This window comes from Mercenaria mercenaria, chromosome 4, assembly GCF_021730395.1.
Source record: "Mercenaria mercenaria strain notata chromosome 4, MADL_Memer_1, whole genome shotgun sequence".
In the NCBI taxonomy this organism is placed as follows: Eukaryota; Metazoa; Mollusca; class Bivalvia; order Venerida; family Veneridae; genus Mercenaria; species Mercenaria mercenaria.
The window spans coordinates 28,282,125-28,299,314 of NC_069364.1; the positions used below are offsets into that span (position 1 = coordinate 28,282,125).

At 36.1% G+C, this 17,190-nt stretch overlaps 1 protein-coding gene across 2 annotated transcripts in view; it reads right to left on the reverse strand.

Annotated features, from left to right (window-relative positions):
- The window catches only part of LOC123551335 (probable C-mannosyltransferase DPY19L3), a 104,764-nt gene that overhangs the window by 26,897 nt on the left and 60,677 nt on the right, over positions 1-17,190 (reverse strand). For both annotated transcript variants that reach the window (XM_045340193.2, XM_053540838.1), the window contains 3 exons: positions 5,666-5,877; positions 4,379-4,461; positions 2,944-3,076 (listed from right to left, as the gene is read on the reverse strand). In XM_045340193.2, coding sequence (XP_045196128.2) covers positions 2,944-3,076; positions 4,379-4,461; positions 5,666-5,877 — 428 coding nt within the window. The remainder of the gene's footprint in view (positions 1-2,943; positions 3,077-4,378; positions 4,462-5,665; positions 5,878-17,190) is intronic.

Here is a 17,190-nt window from a genome sequence, read left to right on the forward strand (position 1 = left end):
GATGTACAGTGTCCACTTATGATGGTGAAAAACGGTTGCAAGTTTTAAAGCAATAGCTTTGATAGTTTATGAGAAAAGTTGACTTAAACATAATACTCAACCAAGAAAATGATTTTCTAAGTCAAAAAGGGGCAATAATTATTGCAAAAATCAGGATGGAGTTACGCTGCTTGCTGTACAGGGTCAGCTTATGATGGTGAACAAGAGTTGCAAGTTTCAAAGCAATAGCTTTGATAGTTTAAGAGAAAAAGTTGACCTAAACATAAAACTTAACCAAGAAATCTGATATTTTCTAAGTACAAAAGGGGCCATAAATCTTGCAAAAAGCAGGATGGAGTTATGTTTCTTGCTGTACAGGGTCAACTTATGATGGTGAACAAGTGTTGCAAGTTTTAAAGCAATAGCTTTGATAGTTTAGGATAAAAGCTGACCTAAACATAAAACTTAACCAAGAAAACTGATTTTCTAAGTCCAAAAGGGGCAATAAATCTTGCAAAAAGCAAGATGGAGTTATGTTTCTTGCTGTACAGGGTCAGCTTATGATGGTGAACAAGTATTCCAAGTTTCAAAGCAATAGCTTTGACAGTTTGGGAGAAAAGTTGACCTAAACATAAAACTTAACCAAGAAATCTGATATTTTCTAAGTACAAAAGGGGCCATAAATCTTGCAAAAAGCAAGATGGAGTTATGTTTCTTGCTATACAGGGTCAGCTTATGATGGTGAACAAGTATTCCAAGTTTCAAAGCAATAGCTTTGATAGTTTAGGAGAAAAGCTGACCTAAACATAAAACTTAACCAGGCAACGCCGACGCAGACGCCGACGCCGACAACCGCTCAAGTGATGACAATAACTCATCATTTTTTTTCAAAAAATCAGATGAGCTAAAAATGTGGAGTTTTAACAAGCTTTCTCTTATGATTTGACCTAATCACATAGTCTTTGATTACTCAGTTTCGAACCTGACCTAGATTTTATAAAGGCTAACAGTCTGACAAAAATATCAAGATCAGGTAGGAAATGTGGCAGCTATAAGTCATTTCAGTTAAGCAACAGAAGTTTAGTTAATTTTAGCTAAGCAACAGTAGTTTTAATTAAACTTTTAGTAGCTTAGGTTATTTTTAGTTATGCAACAGAAGGTTAAATCATTTTAGTTATGCAAAAATAGTTTAGGTAATTTTAGCTAACCAACAGTAGTTTAGGTCATTTTAGTTATGCAACAGTAATTTGGGCCATTTTACTTAAACAACAGTAGTTTAGGTCAGTTAAGCTAAGCAACAGTGGTTTAGGTTCTTTCAGTAAAGAAACAGTGGTTTAGGTAATTTTAGTTAAGCAACAGTAGTTTAGGACATTTTAGCTAAGCAACAGTAGTTTAAGTCATTTTAGCTAAGCAACAGTAGTTTAGGTTGTTTTATTTCAGCAGCAGTAGCTTAGATCATTTTTGTCATGCAACAGAAAATTACGTTATTTAGTTATGTAACAGTAGTTTAGGTTGGTTTAGCTAAGCAACAGTGGGTTAGGTTATTGCAGTAAAGGAACAGTGGATTAGGTCATTTTAGTTAAGCAACAGTAGTTTAGGTCATTTTAGCTAAGCAACAGTAGTTTAGGTCATTTTAGCTAAGCAACAGTAGTTTAGGTCATTTTAGCTAAGCAACAGTAGTTTGGGTTATGTTAGTTATGCAAGTCATTTTAGTTATGCAAAAGTAGTTTAGGTCATTTTAGTTCAGCAACAGTAGCTAAGGTAATTTTAGTTATGCAACAGTAATTTATGTTAGTTTAGCTAAGCAACAGTGGTTTAGGTTATTTCAGTAAAGAAACAGTGATTTAGGTAATTTTAGTTATGCAACAGTAATTTGGGCCATTTTAGTTAAGCAACAGTAGTTTAGGTTACTTTAGTTAAGCAACAGTAGGTAATGTAATTTTAGTTATGCAACAGTAGTTTAGGTAATGTTAGTTATGCGAAAATAGTTTGGGTCATTTTAGTTATGCAACCGTAATTTGGGCCATTTTAGTTAACCAACAGTAGTTTAGGTTATTTTAGTTATGCAAAAGTAATTTGGGCCATTTTAGTTAAGCAACAGTTGTTTAGGTTATTTTAGTTATGCAACAGTAACTTGGGACATTTTAGTTAAGTAACAGTAGTTTAGGTCAGTTTAGTTATGCAACAGTAATTTAGGTCAGTTTAGCTAAGCAACAGTGGTTTAGGTTATTTCAGTAAATAAACAGTGGTTTAGGTAATTTTAGTTGAGCAACAGCAGTTTAGGTCAGTTTAGTTATGCAACAGTAGTTTAGGTCGGATTAGCTAAGCAACAGTGGTTTAGGTTATTGCAGTAAAGAAACAGTGGAAACATATGGACAGGGCAAAAACTTTGTGGTATTGTCAATTACACCCCAAAACTGCAATAAAAATTAATTAACTTACAATTACATGTAATTAAGAAAATATACAATTAACAATTACATTTAATTACTCAAGAAATGTAATTTAATTGCAATTAATTACAATTTCATTTTTAATTACCCCAGGAACTGACACCAAGGTGAGTTTGCAACACTGGCATGAGAAAAAAATGAGTTTGCAAAACTGTCACAAGAAATAAATAAGGATGCAAAACTGAGTCATGAATATTTCTAACTTCACAGTATAACAGGAAAGTTTTGTTTTTGTTGGGTTTAACATCGCACTTACACAATTATAGGTCATATGGCGACTTTCCAGCTTTAATGGTGGAGGAAGACCCCAGGTGCCCTTCTGTGCATTATTTCTTCACAAGTAGGCACCTGGATAGAGCCACAGACCTTCCGAAAGCCAGCTGGATGACTTCCTCATATGAAGAATTCTATGCCCCGAGTGAGGCTTGCATCCACATCGGTGAGGGGCAAGTGATTTGAAGCAAACTGATAAATGAGATAACAATTAAAATGCATGTATTCTAGAATATACCTCTTTGGTCTTAATCCTGAGCAGTTTATCCTCATAATGTGGATGGTTTGTAATGGGTCTGCCGGTACATAACTTTACCCCAGCCATCAGTTGCATACTGCCAGAAAATGCAGCTAATGGTGCTGTATTCTTTCTGAAATAAAGCAGAGGCAAGTAAAATATCAATTTTAAAAGCTGAAGATATAAGACATCACATTTATGACCTGTTGTAAAGTACAACAAGATCAGGAAGACCAGTCAAATCACAACATTTAAAGAAATAAAATTTGCATCTTGATTATTAATGCCTGGCAATGTTTGGTTATATAAATTAGAGACCGTACCATAGCTCTTCGCATTATTCGATTTTTTTTAAAAAGTGGTTTTTACAAGAGCACCGGTTAAGTTTAAAAATGTAAACAACGGACTCTGTCTATAAATTATTTGAATGAATGAATGATCGTCTATCTTAGTCATAATACTGATTGACAGTGAATGCTAATGACTCCATGTGTTGCAGAAAGGTATTTAGTTTGTAACTGTAATTTCCTATCAATTGATATACTCTCAAAACTGGTAAAGTAATTGCTTATATTTTGACAAAGCCCACTGTCTTTGCCATTCGCCAGCTGCTAAAAAGGCAAATATATAAGATTCAGTGTAAGTTATATTTCACTGGAACTACCAGTTAGTAAGTTAAAAAAACACATCAGAGAAATTTGGACAGTTTTTACCGATTAAAACGTTTGCAGCATTAGATTATAATGTTTCTTTACACGAAAATTGCCGTTAGGTAACAAAGCGAATATGCCGATAATCCGGAGTATGATGATTATGTGTTATTGTCACAAAACTGTTCCAGTTCACATAATTTAATTGGTGCACTTAAACTGCCTAGCTATAGCTACTGCTGTTATAGGGAAGTGGTAGTGTGTCTGCCTTAGGTGTGATAAGTCCTGGGTTCGAGTCCCAGTTAGAGCCTAACAATTTTCATTCTGCTACAGCATCTTTTTGCTGTTAAAGGACTGTTCCAGTTGTTTTATATTTTTAGCACACAGTATCATGGATCATTATTTTGAAATCCAGATCACAGTTGAATGTTAAATCAAATGCACCCAAGTAGAAAATATTTGCTATATCATGTCCCTTTGATGTTTCTGCTCTCCAGGTCCAAGAAGAGTTACATTTCCTTGATCACAAAATTTTCTTTTACAAGAAAATATTAAATGCTCATAACTCTATGCTTCTGGTTTAAATATTGTTAATATATCTATTTTTGAGAAATATATGTACATTTGTCTCCATTTCAAAGCTTTTTTTCACTGGATTCAAAACAATGCTCATACAGAGGATTCACAGCTGTGATCAAACCCATTAGATTCAAAGCTGTGCTCAAACCTACTGTTTAGAGGCTAGCATACCCACTATACCACTCCATTACAGGAATATAACTTACTTTATCCATTCCATTAGTTCTACAGTATCTGGGTCCCAAAATTCTTTTAAATCCTCTAACTCCTTTAGTGCTGGTGGCAAGGCCTGAAATATACATTTACATTATCACATCTACATATATCTGACACAAAACCTCAGCCAGAAATTAGGTGCCTGGTAAATGTATTGACCTGGAAAAGACTACCGTGAGAGATAATTATTGAAGGGTAATTCATACATTCCTGATTTTCTGGGGGACAAAAAATATTTGTATGATTTTTCTTACCTATCATATAATCAAATAAAATGTGTTGTAATGCTTGTAAGATTATTTTGAGATATTAACAAGATATCTTGAAGAAAATCTTCTTGAACATTCAGTTTTTAACATTAGTTACTACAATTCTGAACTAGAGATGCTTTTGAGAAAAGCGCATGTCTCCCACAACTGCCCCTATGAAAAATGTTAGTTTTTCTAGATGTTTTAGACGAGTGGATCCAATTAGATGGTCTGGATGAGTGGATCCAATCAGTAATTCAAGGGCCATAAATCAAAAGTGCCTGAGCGGATTTGGCTAGTTATCGAAATTGGGTAAGGTCTTATGGCCAAACACATTTTGTTCAAGTTTGGTGAAGATCGGATGAGAAATGTTCGACTTAGAGAGCGGACAAGAGTAAACAGACAGATTTTTTCGGTAATTCAAGGGCCGTAACTCTAAAATGCCTGGGACCGATTTGGCTAGTTATTGAACTTGGCTGAGGTCTCATAGTCAAACACATTTTGTTCAAGTTTGGTGAAGATCGGATGAGAAATGTTCGACTTAGAGCGCAGACAAGAGTAAAAAGGCCGATTTTTTGAAATTCAAGGGCGTAACCCCAAAATGCCTGGACCGATTTGGCTAGTTATCGAACCTGGCCGAGGTACATGGCAAACACATTTGTTAAGTTTGGTGAAGTGGATGAAAAATGTTTGATTAAGAGTGAGGACTTGAGTAAAAAAGGGCCCGATTTTTCGGTAATTCAGGGCCGTAACTCCAAAATGCCTGGACGATTTGGCTAGTTATCGAATTTGGGCCGAGGTTTATGGTCAAACACTTTTTGTTCAAGTTTGGTGAAAATCGGATGAGAAATGTTCGACTTAGAGTGCAGACAAGCTTTGTGACAGACACACACACAGACAGACACACACAGACTGGAGTAAATCAATATGTCTCCCACACCACTGTGTGGTGGGAGACATAATTATAACAAATGACTTAATTATGGGTAGCAGCAGGGCAAAAATGGCAACAAACATAAAATGACTTACTATGGCAAACAGTAGAGCAAGAACAGCTATTGATGTTAAATGACGAGCTATCTGAACAACAACCTCTTGGTTACTTCTGAGTTTGGCAAGAACACATCTCCATCCCTTGTAGTCAGCTACCCCAAATCCAGCCAGGATACACATATATGGCGTCCACAGGTATTTCATACGTAATGTTGACATTGCCAAGGCCCCAAAAAACACTGTCTGAACTGAAAAAAGTCATCTAAAATGTGAGTCTAACAGGTGCCTAGAGAACATCATCTACTCAACCTAAAGGTTGCCTCTTCAACCCTCTTTTGAAAAATGATTGCATCCACTTGAAAATGGATGTGTGACTGTTTCAAGAAATAACCAATATCAAGATTTCTTCACAAATAGGCTAAAGTATATGAGTATAAACTAACCCTTGCCCTGCTAAATTTCTTGTCCATTTTCCAATTTGGACAATACCATTAACTGTTAAAAGGGGTGCTTACCAAAAAGATACTGACCGAACAGCGAACAATTCAGATCATGATTAAACTGCATGGATGTGCAAGCTGACCGTGATCTACACTGGTCGGGTTGGCAGAATCAATCGTGTCCAGCATAACAGGTGAAGTCTCATATAGGTAAAATATTAAAATATTATAACTATTAATGCTAGAAACAACTTCTGCACATATATATTTCAATGTACAGTTGGTTAATTTAGTTCTATATCATGTTTGTTTATTTTGGATTTAACGCTGTTTTTCAACAGTATTTCAGTCATATACTGGCAGGCAGTTAACCTAAGTGTTCCTGGATTCTGTACCAGTACAAGCCTGTTCTATGCAAGTAATGCCAACTTCCCCACATGAATTATCAGAGGTGGAGGATGAAAGATTTCAGACACATTGTCTTTTATCAAATTGTCACGGAAAACATATGGGCCGCCCAGGGATCGAACTCGCAACCCTGCGATCTGTAAACCAACACTCTCTCTATCGAGCTAAGCGGGCGGGCTAAGATATCATGATACTAATTAAATGTTCAATAAATATGTACGGTTACACTTTAAATATTTATTGCAATATATTCAAAATAGGAAGTTTTTTTCTTTACATGTAAACTGTAACTGTACCTCTTCCTTGACAAAATCACTATAAAGATCTACCACCATTTAAATATAACTACAACGTAATTCAGTTGTCCAGTTTAAAAAAAGGACTTTGACTACATGGCTTTTAACTTCTAAATCAGCACTGATCAAAATCAAAACTGTATGATTTTTACAAACTCAAACTTTTATACAAATATAACCATCGAATAACAATATTGTAGTTATTAAGGGGAACAAATTGTGAGAAACATCTTCGGCATCTTTTCTCAGTTGGATGTGATCAATTACTTGATAATCTTTACATAGTTCTGATATAATTAGAATGTAATCATACATTTTCAAATGTCTACAGTCAATTTGGAATTCAAAATTCTCAGATTCTAGTTTTGTCAGAATTCATTATATTAAAATAACAAGAGATCACAGAGTGATCTTGGCGCCCACCAATGTGCCTTTTTTGAGTGGTCCAAATTTCAAGACTTATTGACTAGCTAAAAGGGCAAATTTCATTTCCGTACACAAAACTGTGATTGGTCCAAATTCAAAAGCTGTAGCTGAGAAATGTGAAAGGAGGCCACTAGATCAATCTTAAGGACAAAGTCTTTGTAACAAAACTATGCATGTGCATCAAGTTGAAGGCTGTAGTTTGAGAAATTTGAAAATAGGGCACTAGGTAAATCTTAAGGTCAAAGTTTATTTCGGTAACCAAAACTATGCAAGTGGTCCAAAATTGAAGGCTGTAGCTTGGGAAAATGTGAAAGTAGGTCACTAGGGCAAATCAAGGTCAATTACACTTCAGAACACAAATCATGCATGTGGGCCAAATTTAAAGCCTGTACCTTCAAAAATATGAAAGTAGGGCACTAGGTCAATGTCAAGGTCAAAGTTTGTTTCTGTACAAAAAATCCTATGCAATGTGGTCTAATCTGAAACCTGTACTACAGAAATGTGAAAGTAGGTACTAGGTCAATCTTAAGGTCAAAGTTATTTCGGTACACAAAACTATGGAAGTGGTTCAAATTTGAAGGCTGTAGCTCGAGAAATGTGAAAGCAGGTCACTAGGTCAAAATCAAAGGGCAAATTTATTTTGAAACACAGAACAATGCAAGTGGTCCAAATTGAAGCCTGTACTCAAAATGTGAAAGTAAGGTCATAGGCAACGTAAAATTCAAAGCTTGTTTCGGTAAAACAAAACATGCATGTGGTCCAAATTTGAAGGCTGTAGCTTTAGAAATGTGAAAGTAGGTACTAGGTCAAAATCAAGGTCAAATTTAAAATTCCAAAACAAAACTATGCATGTGGCCAAATTTGAAGCCTGTACCTTCAAAAATGTGAAAGTTGGTCACAAGGTCAATGTCAAGGTCAAAAGGTTTTTTCAGTGCACAAAAACTATGCATGTGGTCCAAAATTGAAGGCTGTAGCTACAGGGAAATGTGAAAAATAGGTCACTAGGTCAAAATCAAGGTCAACACCTGTCAAGGTTCATCGCCACTCAAAACCATACATGTGGTCCAAATTTGAATGTTGTAGGTTATTGACAAGAAGATTTTAAAAGCTTTTCCATACATAAGTCTATATGAACCATGTGACCCCCAGGGCGGGGCCATATTTGACCCTAGGGGGATAATTTGAACAATCTTAGTACAAGACAACTAGATGATGTCACATACAAAATATCAAAGCCCTAGACCCTGTGGTTTTGAACAAGAGGTTTTTCGAAGTTTTTACCTATAAAAAGTCAATATAAACCATGTGACCCCGGGCCAATTGACCCCAGGGAAATAATTTGAATCATCTTGGGAGAAAACCACTAGATATGCTTCATCCAAATATCAAAGCCCTAGGTCTGTGTTATGGGGCAAAAGATTTTCAAAGTTTTTCCCTATATAAATCTATGAAATTATAGAAATAAACAAAGGGCCATAACTCACTAAAAAAATGTTGAAAACCCGTCTGATTCAGGGGGAAAACAAAGGTACCAATACATCATTCTGATAAAGTTTGGTCAAATCCCCCCGGAAGTTTCTGAGGAGAGCGTAACGAGAAATTGTTAACAGACGGACGGACGGAATGACGGACGGACGGACCACGAACACAGAGTGATTTGAATATCCACCATCTGATGATGGTGGGCTAAAAAAGGATATTTTTGAGGCTGAGATGTTTGTTTGGTTTACACAAAAAAAGTGATTTTCGTAGAATCTTGTTTTCTCAAATTCAAATTACTACAGTCAGGTTTAGTATACCTTTAATGCTCATTTGTTACAGAAACAAGTAATTTAAGTGGATGGTTCAATCATAAGATATACCTAAATACCTTTACATATACTTTTTGACAACTTGACAGGTATTTGACAAGTGACCAATATTGCTAAGGGGACATAATGCATTTTTGATTTATCTAACTATTGTTCAATGCTAGAGAAACAGTCTGAAACAGCCTGAGGTGGGTGAAGAGGATTTGTTTGTTTTGGATTTAACGCCATTTCTCAACAGTATTTCAGTCATGTGACGGCGCGCAGTTAACCTAACCAGTGTTCCTGGATTCTGTGCCAGTACAAGCCTGTTCTCCACAAGTAACTGCCAACTTCCCCACATGAATTATCAGAGGTGGAGGACGAATGATTTCAGACACAATGTCTTTTATCAAATCGTCATGGAGAACATACGCCCTGCCCGCGGATCGAACTCGCGATCCATATAGACCAACGCTTTCCCTATTGAGCTAAGCGGGCGGGCTAGGGTGAAGAGGAAGAGAAGGGGTGAGGAGTGGGGCAAAAATGGAAAACATAAGAAACAATATAAGATAAATGTCTGAAATATAACAAGAGGACCATGATGGTCCTGAATCGCTCACCTATCCCCACATGACCCAGTGTTGAACTGAGTATGACGTCGTTATTTCTATTATTTGACATAGTGACCTAGTTTTTGAGCATATGTGACCTAGATATCATCAAGATACAAAATTCTGACCAATTTTCATGAAGATCCATTGAAAAATATGGCCTCTAGAGAGGTCACAAGGTTTTTCTATTATTTGACCTAATGACCTAGTTTTTGAAGGCACGTGACCCACTTTTAAACTTGACCTAGATATCATCAAGGTGAACATTCTCACCAATTTTCATGAAGATCTTGTGAAAAATATGGCCTCTAGAGAGGTCACAAGGTTTTTCTATTTTTCGACCTACTGACCTAGTTTTTGATCGCACATGACCCAGTTACGAACCTGACCTAGATATCATCAAGCTAAACATTCTCACCAGTTTTCATGAAGATCCATTGAGAAATATGGCCTCTAGAGAGGTCACAAGGTTTTTCTATTTTTAGACCTACTGACCTAGTTTTTGACCCCACGTGACCCAGTTTCGAACCTGACCTAGATATCATCAAGGTGAACATTCTGACCAATATTCATGAAAAATATGGCCTCTAGAGAGGTCACACGGTTTTTCTATTTTTAGATCTACTGACCTAGTTTTAACCCCACGTGACCCAGTTTCGAACTTGATCTAGATATCATCAAGGTAAACATTCTGACCAATTTTCCTGAAGATCCATTGAAAAATATGGCCTCTAGAGAGGTCACAAGGTTTTTCTATTTTTAGACCTACTGACCTAGTTTTTGACTGCACGTGACCCAGTTTCGAACTTGACCTAGACATCATCAAGGTGAACATTCTGACCAATTTTCATGAAGATCCATTGAGAAATATGGCCTCTAGAGAGGTCACAAGGTTTTTCTATTTTTAGACCTACTGACCTAGTTTTTGATCCCACATGACCCAGTATCGAACTTGACCTAGATATCATCAAGGTGAACATTCTGACCAGTATTCATGAAGATCTCATGAAAAATATGGCCTCTAAAGAGGTCACAAGGTTTTTCTATTTTTAGATCTACTGACCTAGTTTTTACCCCCATGTGACCCAGTTTCGAACTTGACCTAGATATCATCAAGCTGAACATTCTGACCAATTTTCATGAAGATCCATTGAGAAATATGGCCTCTAGAGAGGTCACAAGGTTTTTCTATTTTTAGACCTAATGACCTAGTTTTTGACCCCATGTGACCCCGTTTCGAACTTGACCTAGATATCATCAAGGTGAACATTCTGACCAATATTCATGAAGATCTCATGAAAAATATGGCCTCTAGAGAGGTCACAAGGTTTTTCTATTTTTAGACCTACTGACCTAGTTTTTGACCCCATGTGACCCAGTTTCGAACTTGACCTAGATATCATCAAGCTGAACATTCTGACGAATTTTCATGAAGATCTTGTGAAATATATGGCCTCTAGAGAGGTCACAAGGTTTTTCTATTTTTAGACCTACTGACCTAGTTTTTGACGGCACGTGACCCAGTTTCGAACTTGACCTAGATATCATCAAGCTGAACATTCTGACCAAATTTCATAAAGATCCCATGAAAAATGTGACCTCTAGAGTGGTCACAAGCAAAAGTTTACGGACGCACGGACGCATGCACGCACGCACGGACGACGGACGCCGCGCGATCACAAAAGCTCACCTTGTCACTTTGTGACAGGTGAGCTAAAAACAACTACATATATTTGTTTCTATGATTATGTTCAAGCTATCATATTGCCAGTGAAGACTATGTAAGGTCATAACCTTACATAACTAGTAGAATTATACAAAAGCTGTCCGTAAGACAGCGCGCTCCACTTTTCGGGGATTCGACAGTAAAATGAATATATGTCTGAATAAGAGACCTACTTCAAAAGGAAGATACACCAAGGGGCATAATTCCATCAAATACACAAATCTGAGTTATTAGGATTGTTACAACACATGCAGATGATGATGATAAAGACATATTTTGAGTTTCAAGTCATTATCTTATATAGCACCAAAGTTATGTCCAGAAAACAAAGTTTATATTAAGTGTAAAAGGGGCATAATTCGGTCAAAAATACAAATCAGAGTTATGGGGATTGTTACCACACATGCAGAGGATGATGATAAAGATACATTTTAAGTTTTTATCTTATATTGCATTAAAGTTATATCCAGAAAGCGAAGATTGCAAAAAAGTTTAAGTACAAAAGGGGCATAATTCTGTCAAAAACACAATTAGAGTTATGGGGTATGTAGCCACACATGCAGATGATTATAAACAATTTTTTTTAATTTCAAGTCATTATATTTTAAAGTACCAAAGATATGTCTATAAACGAAGCTCTCGAAAAAATTTAACAAGAAAATAATTCAAAGGATAACTTCTTGGTAACCTTGACCTTGGGTATAATGGGCCCAGCCCATGCACATACTTTGTTTGTATGCTGGGCAATGTGTATGTGAACTTACAGTATGATATAAGCAAAAGTAACAAAGATATGACAGAAAAACAAAGGTTGCCGAAAAACTTTAACCTTAAAAATAACCTAAGTACAAGACCTTGGTGACCTTGAACTTGAGTATAATGGGCCCAGCCGCTACACATACATTGTCTGTATACTGGACAATGTTAATGTGAACTTACAGTAAGATATAAGCAATAGTAACAAAGTTATTACAGAAAAACAAAGGTTGCCGAAAAACTTTAACCTTAACAAGAGGGCCAAGATGGCCCTAGGTTGCGCACCTGAGAAACACACCATAATACACCATAACAGTGTAAACATAGACCTAGTGATTGCATGGAAAAAAATATTCTGACCAAGTATCATTAAAATTGGAGCAAACACAAGTATTTTTTTTATTTGACCTAGTGACCTACTTTTTGACCCCAGATGACCCATATTTGAACTTTGCCTAGATTTCATCAAGGTAATCATTCTGACCAAAATTCATGAAGATCAATCGAAAAATACAGCCTCTATCGCATACACAAGGTTTTTCTTTGATTTGACCTAGTGACCTAGTTTTTGACCCTAGATGACCCATTTTCGAACTTGGCCTAGATTTCATCAAGGTAATCATTCTGACCAAAATTCATGAAGATTAATTGAAAAATACAGCCTCTATCGCATACACAAGCTAAATGTTGACAGACGACAGACAGACGCCTGACATCGAGCTATCACAAAAACTCACCTGAGCATTGCTCACTAAAAATAACCTAAGTATAACAGCCTGGTGACCTTGACCTTGGGTATAATTGGCTCAGCCCCTACACATACTTTGTTTGTATACTGGACAATGTTTATGTGAAGTTACAGTAAGATATAAGCAATAGTAACAAAGTTATTACAGAAAAACAAAGGTTGCCGAAAAACTTTAACCTTAAAAATAACCTAAGTATAACAGCCTGGTGACCTTGACCTTGGGTATAATGGGCTCAGCCCCTACTCATACTTTGTTTGTATACTGGACAATGTTTATGTTTAGTAACAGTAAGATATAAGCAATAGTAACAAAGATATGACAGAAAAACAAAGGTTGCCGAAAAACTTTAACCAAGAAGGGTCACGCCGATGCCGACGCCGGGGCGAGTAGTATAGCCCCCCTATTCTCTGAATAGTGGAGCTAAAAAGTAGCATATAAACTTTATGTTGGTCATGTACTCCACTTATTTTTTTTTCATCTGGTACCATTTTGTTATTTAAGGTATACTTTTTAAGCTGGGTTGTACTAGGAACTGGTAATCTAGCATTTAATCTGATGAATGCAAAAATGTGTATAATACCTTAAAAGCAGAAAGAAAGTGTTTAAATATTTTTCTTCAATAAGTCAAATTTTTGATGACTTTTGATAAATAGTAGTTTTATGTCAATTTTTCTTAGAAACCCCAGCTTTTTTCTTCTTTTATTTTATAATAAATTTAATGGTGTAAATACAGTCTGGGTCGAATTCATGAAAAAATTTCCTGTATTTGCATTTATTTAGTCATTACATATTACAGGACTGCAGTTGTTACATACAATAAGGTACTATCAAATACCTCAACTGGTCAACATATACTTAGCAAAGACTGGACAGGTTTGTGTCATGTGGCCAAACAGGTCAAATGACAGTAAAATAAGGTAAGAAAAAATAAATAAAAAGGGAGTTAATTTAAATCAGACAAAGGGCTTTATTCTTCATATAGAGTAGTCCTAAGTGTTGGTCAAAAATATAGTTTATAATTTATATAACTATTTGAGTACTTGATGAATTTTGTTAATTTTCAAAGAGAGCTCCAGTATACATACATCTCTAAAGTATATGAATGTGTTTATCCTGTCGGCATGGCACCAATTGGAATTAATTACATTTTTGAAAGACAGCTTTAGCAGCTCTCGGGCACTGGCGCAAGATCAGAAAGAAAATGCCTCTGTACATGTTATACCCTACCCCTAGGTATTCTATAAGAACCATGGTCGTGAATGGGAAAATATACTAACCCATTTCAATCGCATATTTCATACCTAAAACACGCAGTTCAGTAAATGTGTACTACTGATATTAAACAAGCGATAATTTATCTTCCATCGTGCACCAGTCACATTGTCTCAATATTCCATATTGCTGAGATGTTCCATATATTTTTAAAGCTTTAGTCAACGTTACAGAAAAAAAAAAATTGCGTGAACTCCCCTAATGACATCCGGTCTAGAGGTCACGCAGTGTGCACATGTTAAGCGAAATGTAAACAAACAAAAACATAATGCAATATATTCAGTTTTACGATAAGACTCGAAATGATGAATGAAATTCATCTTGTATATGATTTTGAATTTGAAATCATACATTGGTATACATCTATTCTGTTTATTTAATTCATTTTGCACATTTATACTGCATATAAACATTTTAGCGTACACGTGTAGTAAAATGACGACTGACATACATTTTCACATCAGCCAATCAGAATGGTTTTGTAATCTAGAAAGGAACTTCACCAGGGAAGTTCAAGCAAGTTTTTTTGTGTAACGTTGAAAAACAGTAAACTACACGTTGTTTTTCTAAGATAAGAAGTATTGAAGAAATGTGACCGGTACACAATGGAAGATAAATTACCACTTGTTTAATATCAATAGTACACATTTACTGAACTGCGTGTTTTAGATATGAAATACGCGATTGAAATGGGTTAGTATATTTTCCCGTTCACGACCATGGTTCTTATAGAATACCTAGGGGTAGGGTATAACATGTACAGAGGCATTTTCTTTCTGATCTGGCGCCAGTGCTCCTGGGTAAAGACTTGTCTCTATCTTGATCTGTTAATAAAGCTGGCAAAAACTACAAAACTTTACACTATAATTGAGCTGCACCATGAGGAAACCAACATAGTGGCTTTGCGACCAGCATGGATCCAGACCAGCCTGCGCACCTGTGCAGTCTAGTCAAGATCAGTGCTGTTCGCTAACGGTTTCTCTAATTGCAATAGGCTTTGAAAGCAAACAGCATGGATCCTGACCAGACTGGTCACAAAGCCACTATCATGTTTGTTTTTCTCGTGGCACAGCTCAATTATTTTTATTTATGGTTGGTAATGGTATACATGGCAAAAAGCTCTCCTGTTAACACATCTACCAAAACATGAAATTTCATGAAAATAAAGCCAATTTCAAAATTTATTTAGAATGGATTATTTTCCATTAGGCACAAAAAATTGCCATCTTCTGTTTAACAAAGAATTAAAAATTCCGTGTTCTGTTTTTCTGCTGACTGAACACTTATATTATTTTTTTTCTAAATCACATCTGCTACAGTTTTGATTTGTTAGATTTAGAGCCATACCAACATAATTTACGTCATCTGGGGAAATTTCCAGCTTCTGTTTGTGGAGGATGAATAGAATGAGGATAGCTAGAGTTATGGTTCTAAGCTACTGCACTTTCTCTCATTGACCTCTATTATTGTGTGAAGTACTGATTCAATTATATATGTTCTTTTCCAGTAATACCCCGGGGAAAGTCTTCATACATAAAGGGAGATAATTCAAAAACAGGGTGAGCCAAAATTATTGTTCTTTGACAATGCACTCCCTCTCACTGATTTCTTTCTATATGTAAAGCATTACATTTAATTTAATCCCTCATATAGTTTTCAAATTATGCCCTCGACAAGCTTTTTCACATAAGGGAAGATAATTCAAAAATGGGGTCAGGTTGGCCAATGGTTCCTTCACACTGCACATCCTCTAACTGACCTCAATCTATATGTACAGTATCAAGTCAATCCCTTCCATCGTTCTGGACTTAGACTCATGACAGGCTTTTTACATAAAGGGAGATAATTCAAAATGGGGTCAGCTAGGGATACAGGTCCTGGTTATTGCACTTCTTTTTAAAGATCTCTATATTTGTGTGAAGTATAAAGTCATTCTTTCTTACAGTTTTCAAATTAGGCTCTGTACAAACACTTTTCACATAAGGAAGGTAATTCAAGAATGTGGTCAGCTAGAGTTATGAATCTTTGGCACTGCATTTCCTCTTCAAAGTTTTGTACCTAGGCTCTTGACAAGTTTGTTTTACAAAAAAGGGAGATAATTACAAAACAGAACCACCTAGAGTTGTGGTTCCTTATCACTGCACTTTCTCTCAATGAGCTCTATCATTGTGTGAAATTACAACTCAGTATCTTCAATACTTTTTGAGTTATGCTCCAGACAAGAAGTGTGACAGGACTGCCAGATGGACAATGTGGCAACTATGCACTCTCACCTTCAGGGAGTGTAAAAGAAACAGATTGTAACCTATCAACCGGTATGTTATGATTACAAACCTGTGTACCAAAAATAAATTCAATCCACTCATCCTTAGAAGAGTTATCAACTTATCACGGATGCAAAGATGCACACACATAGTGGCTCCTCTTAAACTTCATTAACATTGGTAAGCTTTATCATTTTGTAAACCTTATTTCATGTAAGTGGTATTTTGAATATTTTATGTTTGTATTTAAGAAGCTGGAGAGCAGAATTTTGCCAACTTAATCAAAAATGAGCAAGAAAGGGGAACTTTGTCATGCATTCACAGAAACCCAAACTCAGAACTTAACAAGAGGGCCATGAAGGCCCTGTATCGCTCACCTGACCTACTGCCCTAAAGATCATCAAGATCAACATTCTGACCAAGTTTCATTAAGATATGGTCATAAATGTAGCCTCTAAAGTGTTAACTAGCTTTTCCTTTGATCTGACCCGGTGACCTAATTTCATGAAGATACAGTCATAAATGTGGCCTCTTAAGAGTGTTAAAAGCTTTTCCTTTGATTTGACCTAGTGACCTAGTTTTTGATCCCCACCTGACCCAGATTTAAATATGACCTATAGATCATCAAGATTAACATTCTGACCAAGTTTCATTAAGATATGGTCATAAATGTGGCCACTACAGTGTTAACAAGCTTTTCCTTTCATTTGACCTGGTGACCTAGTTTTTGACCCCAGATGACCCAATATCGAACTCGTCCAAGATTTTATTGAGGGTAACATTCTGACCAAGTTTCATTAAGACTGGGCCAAATTTGTGACCT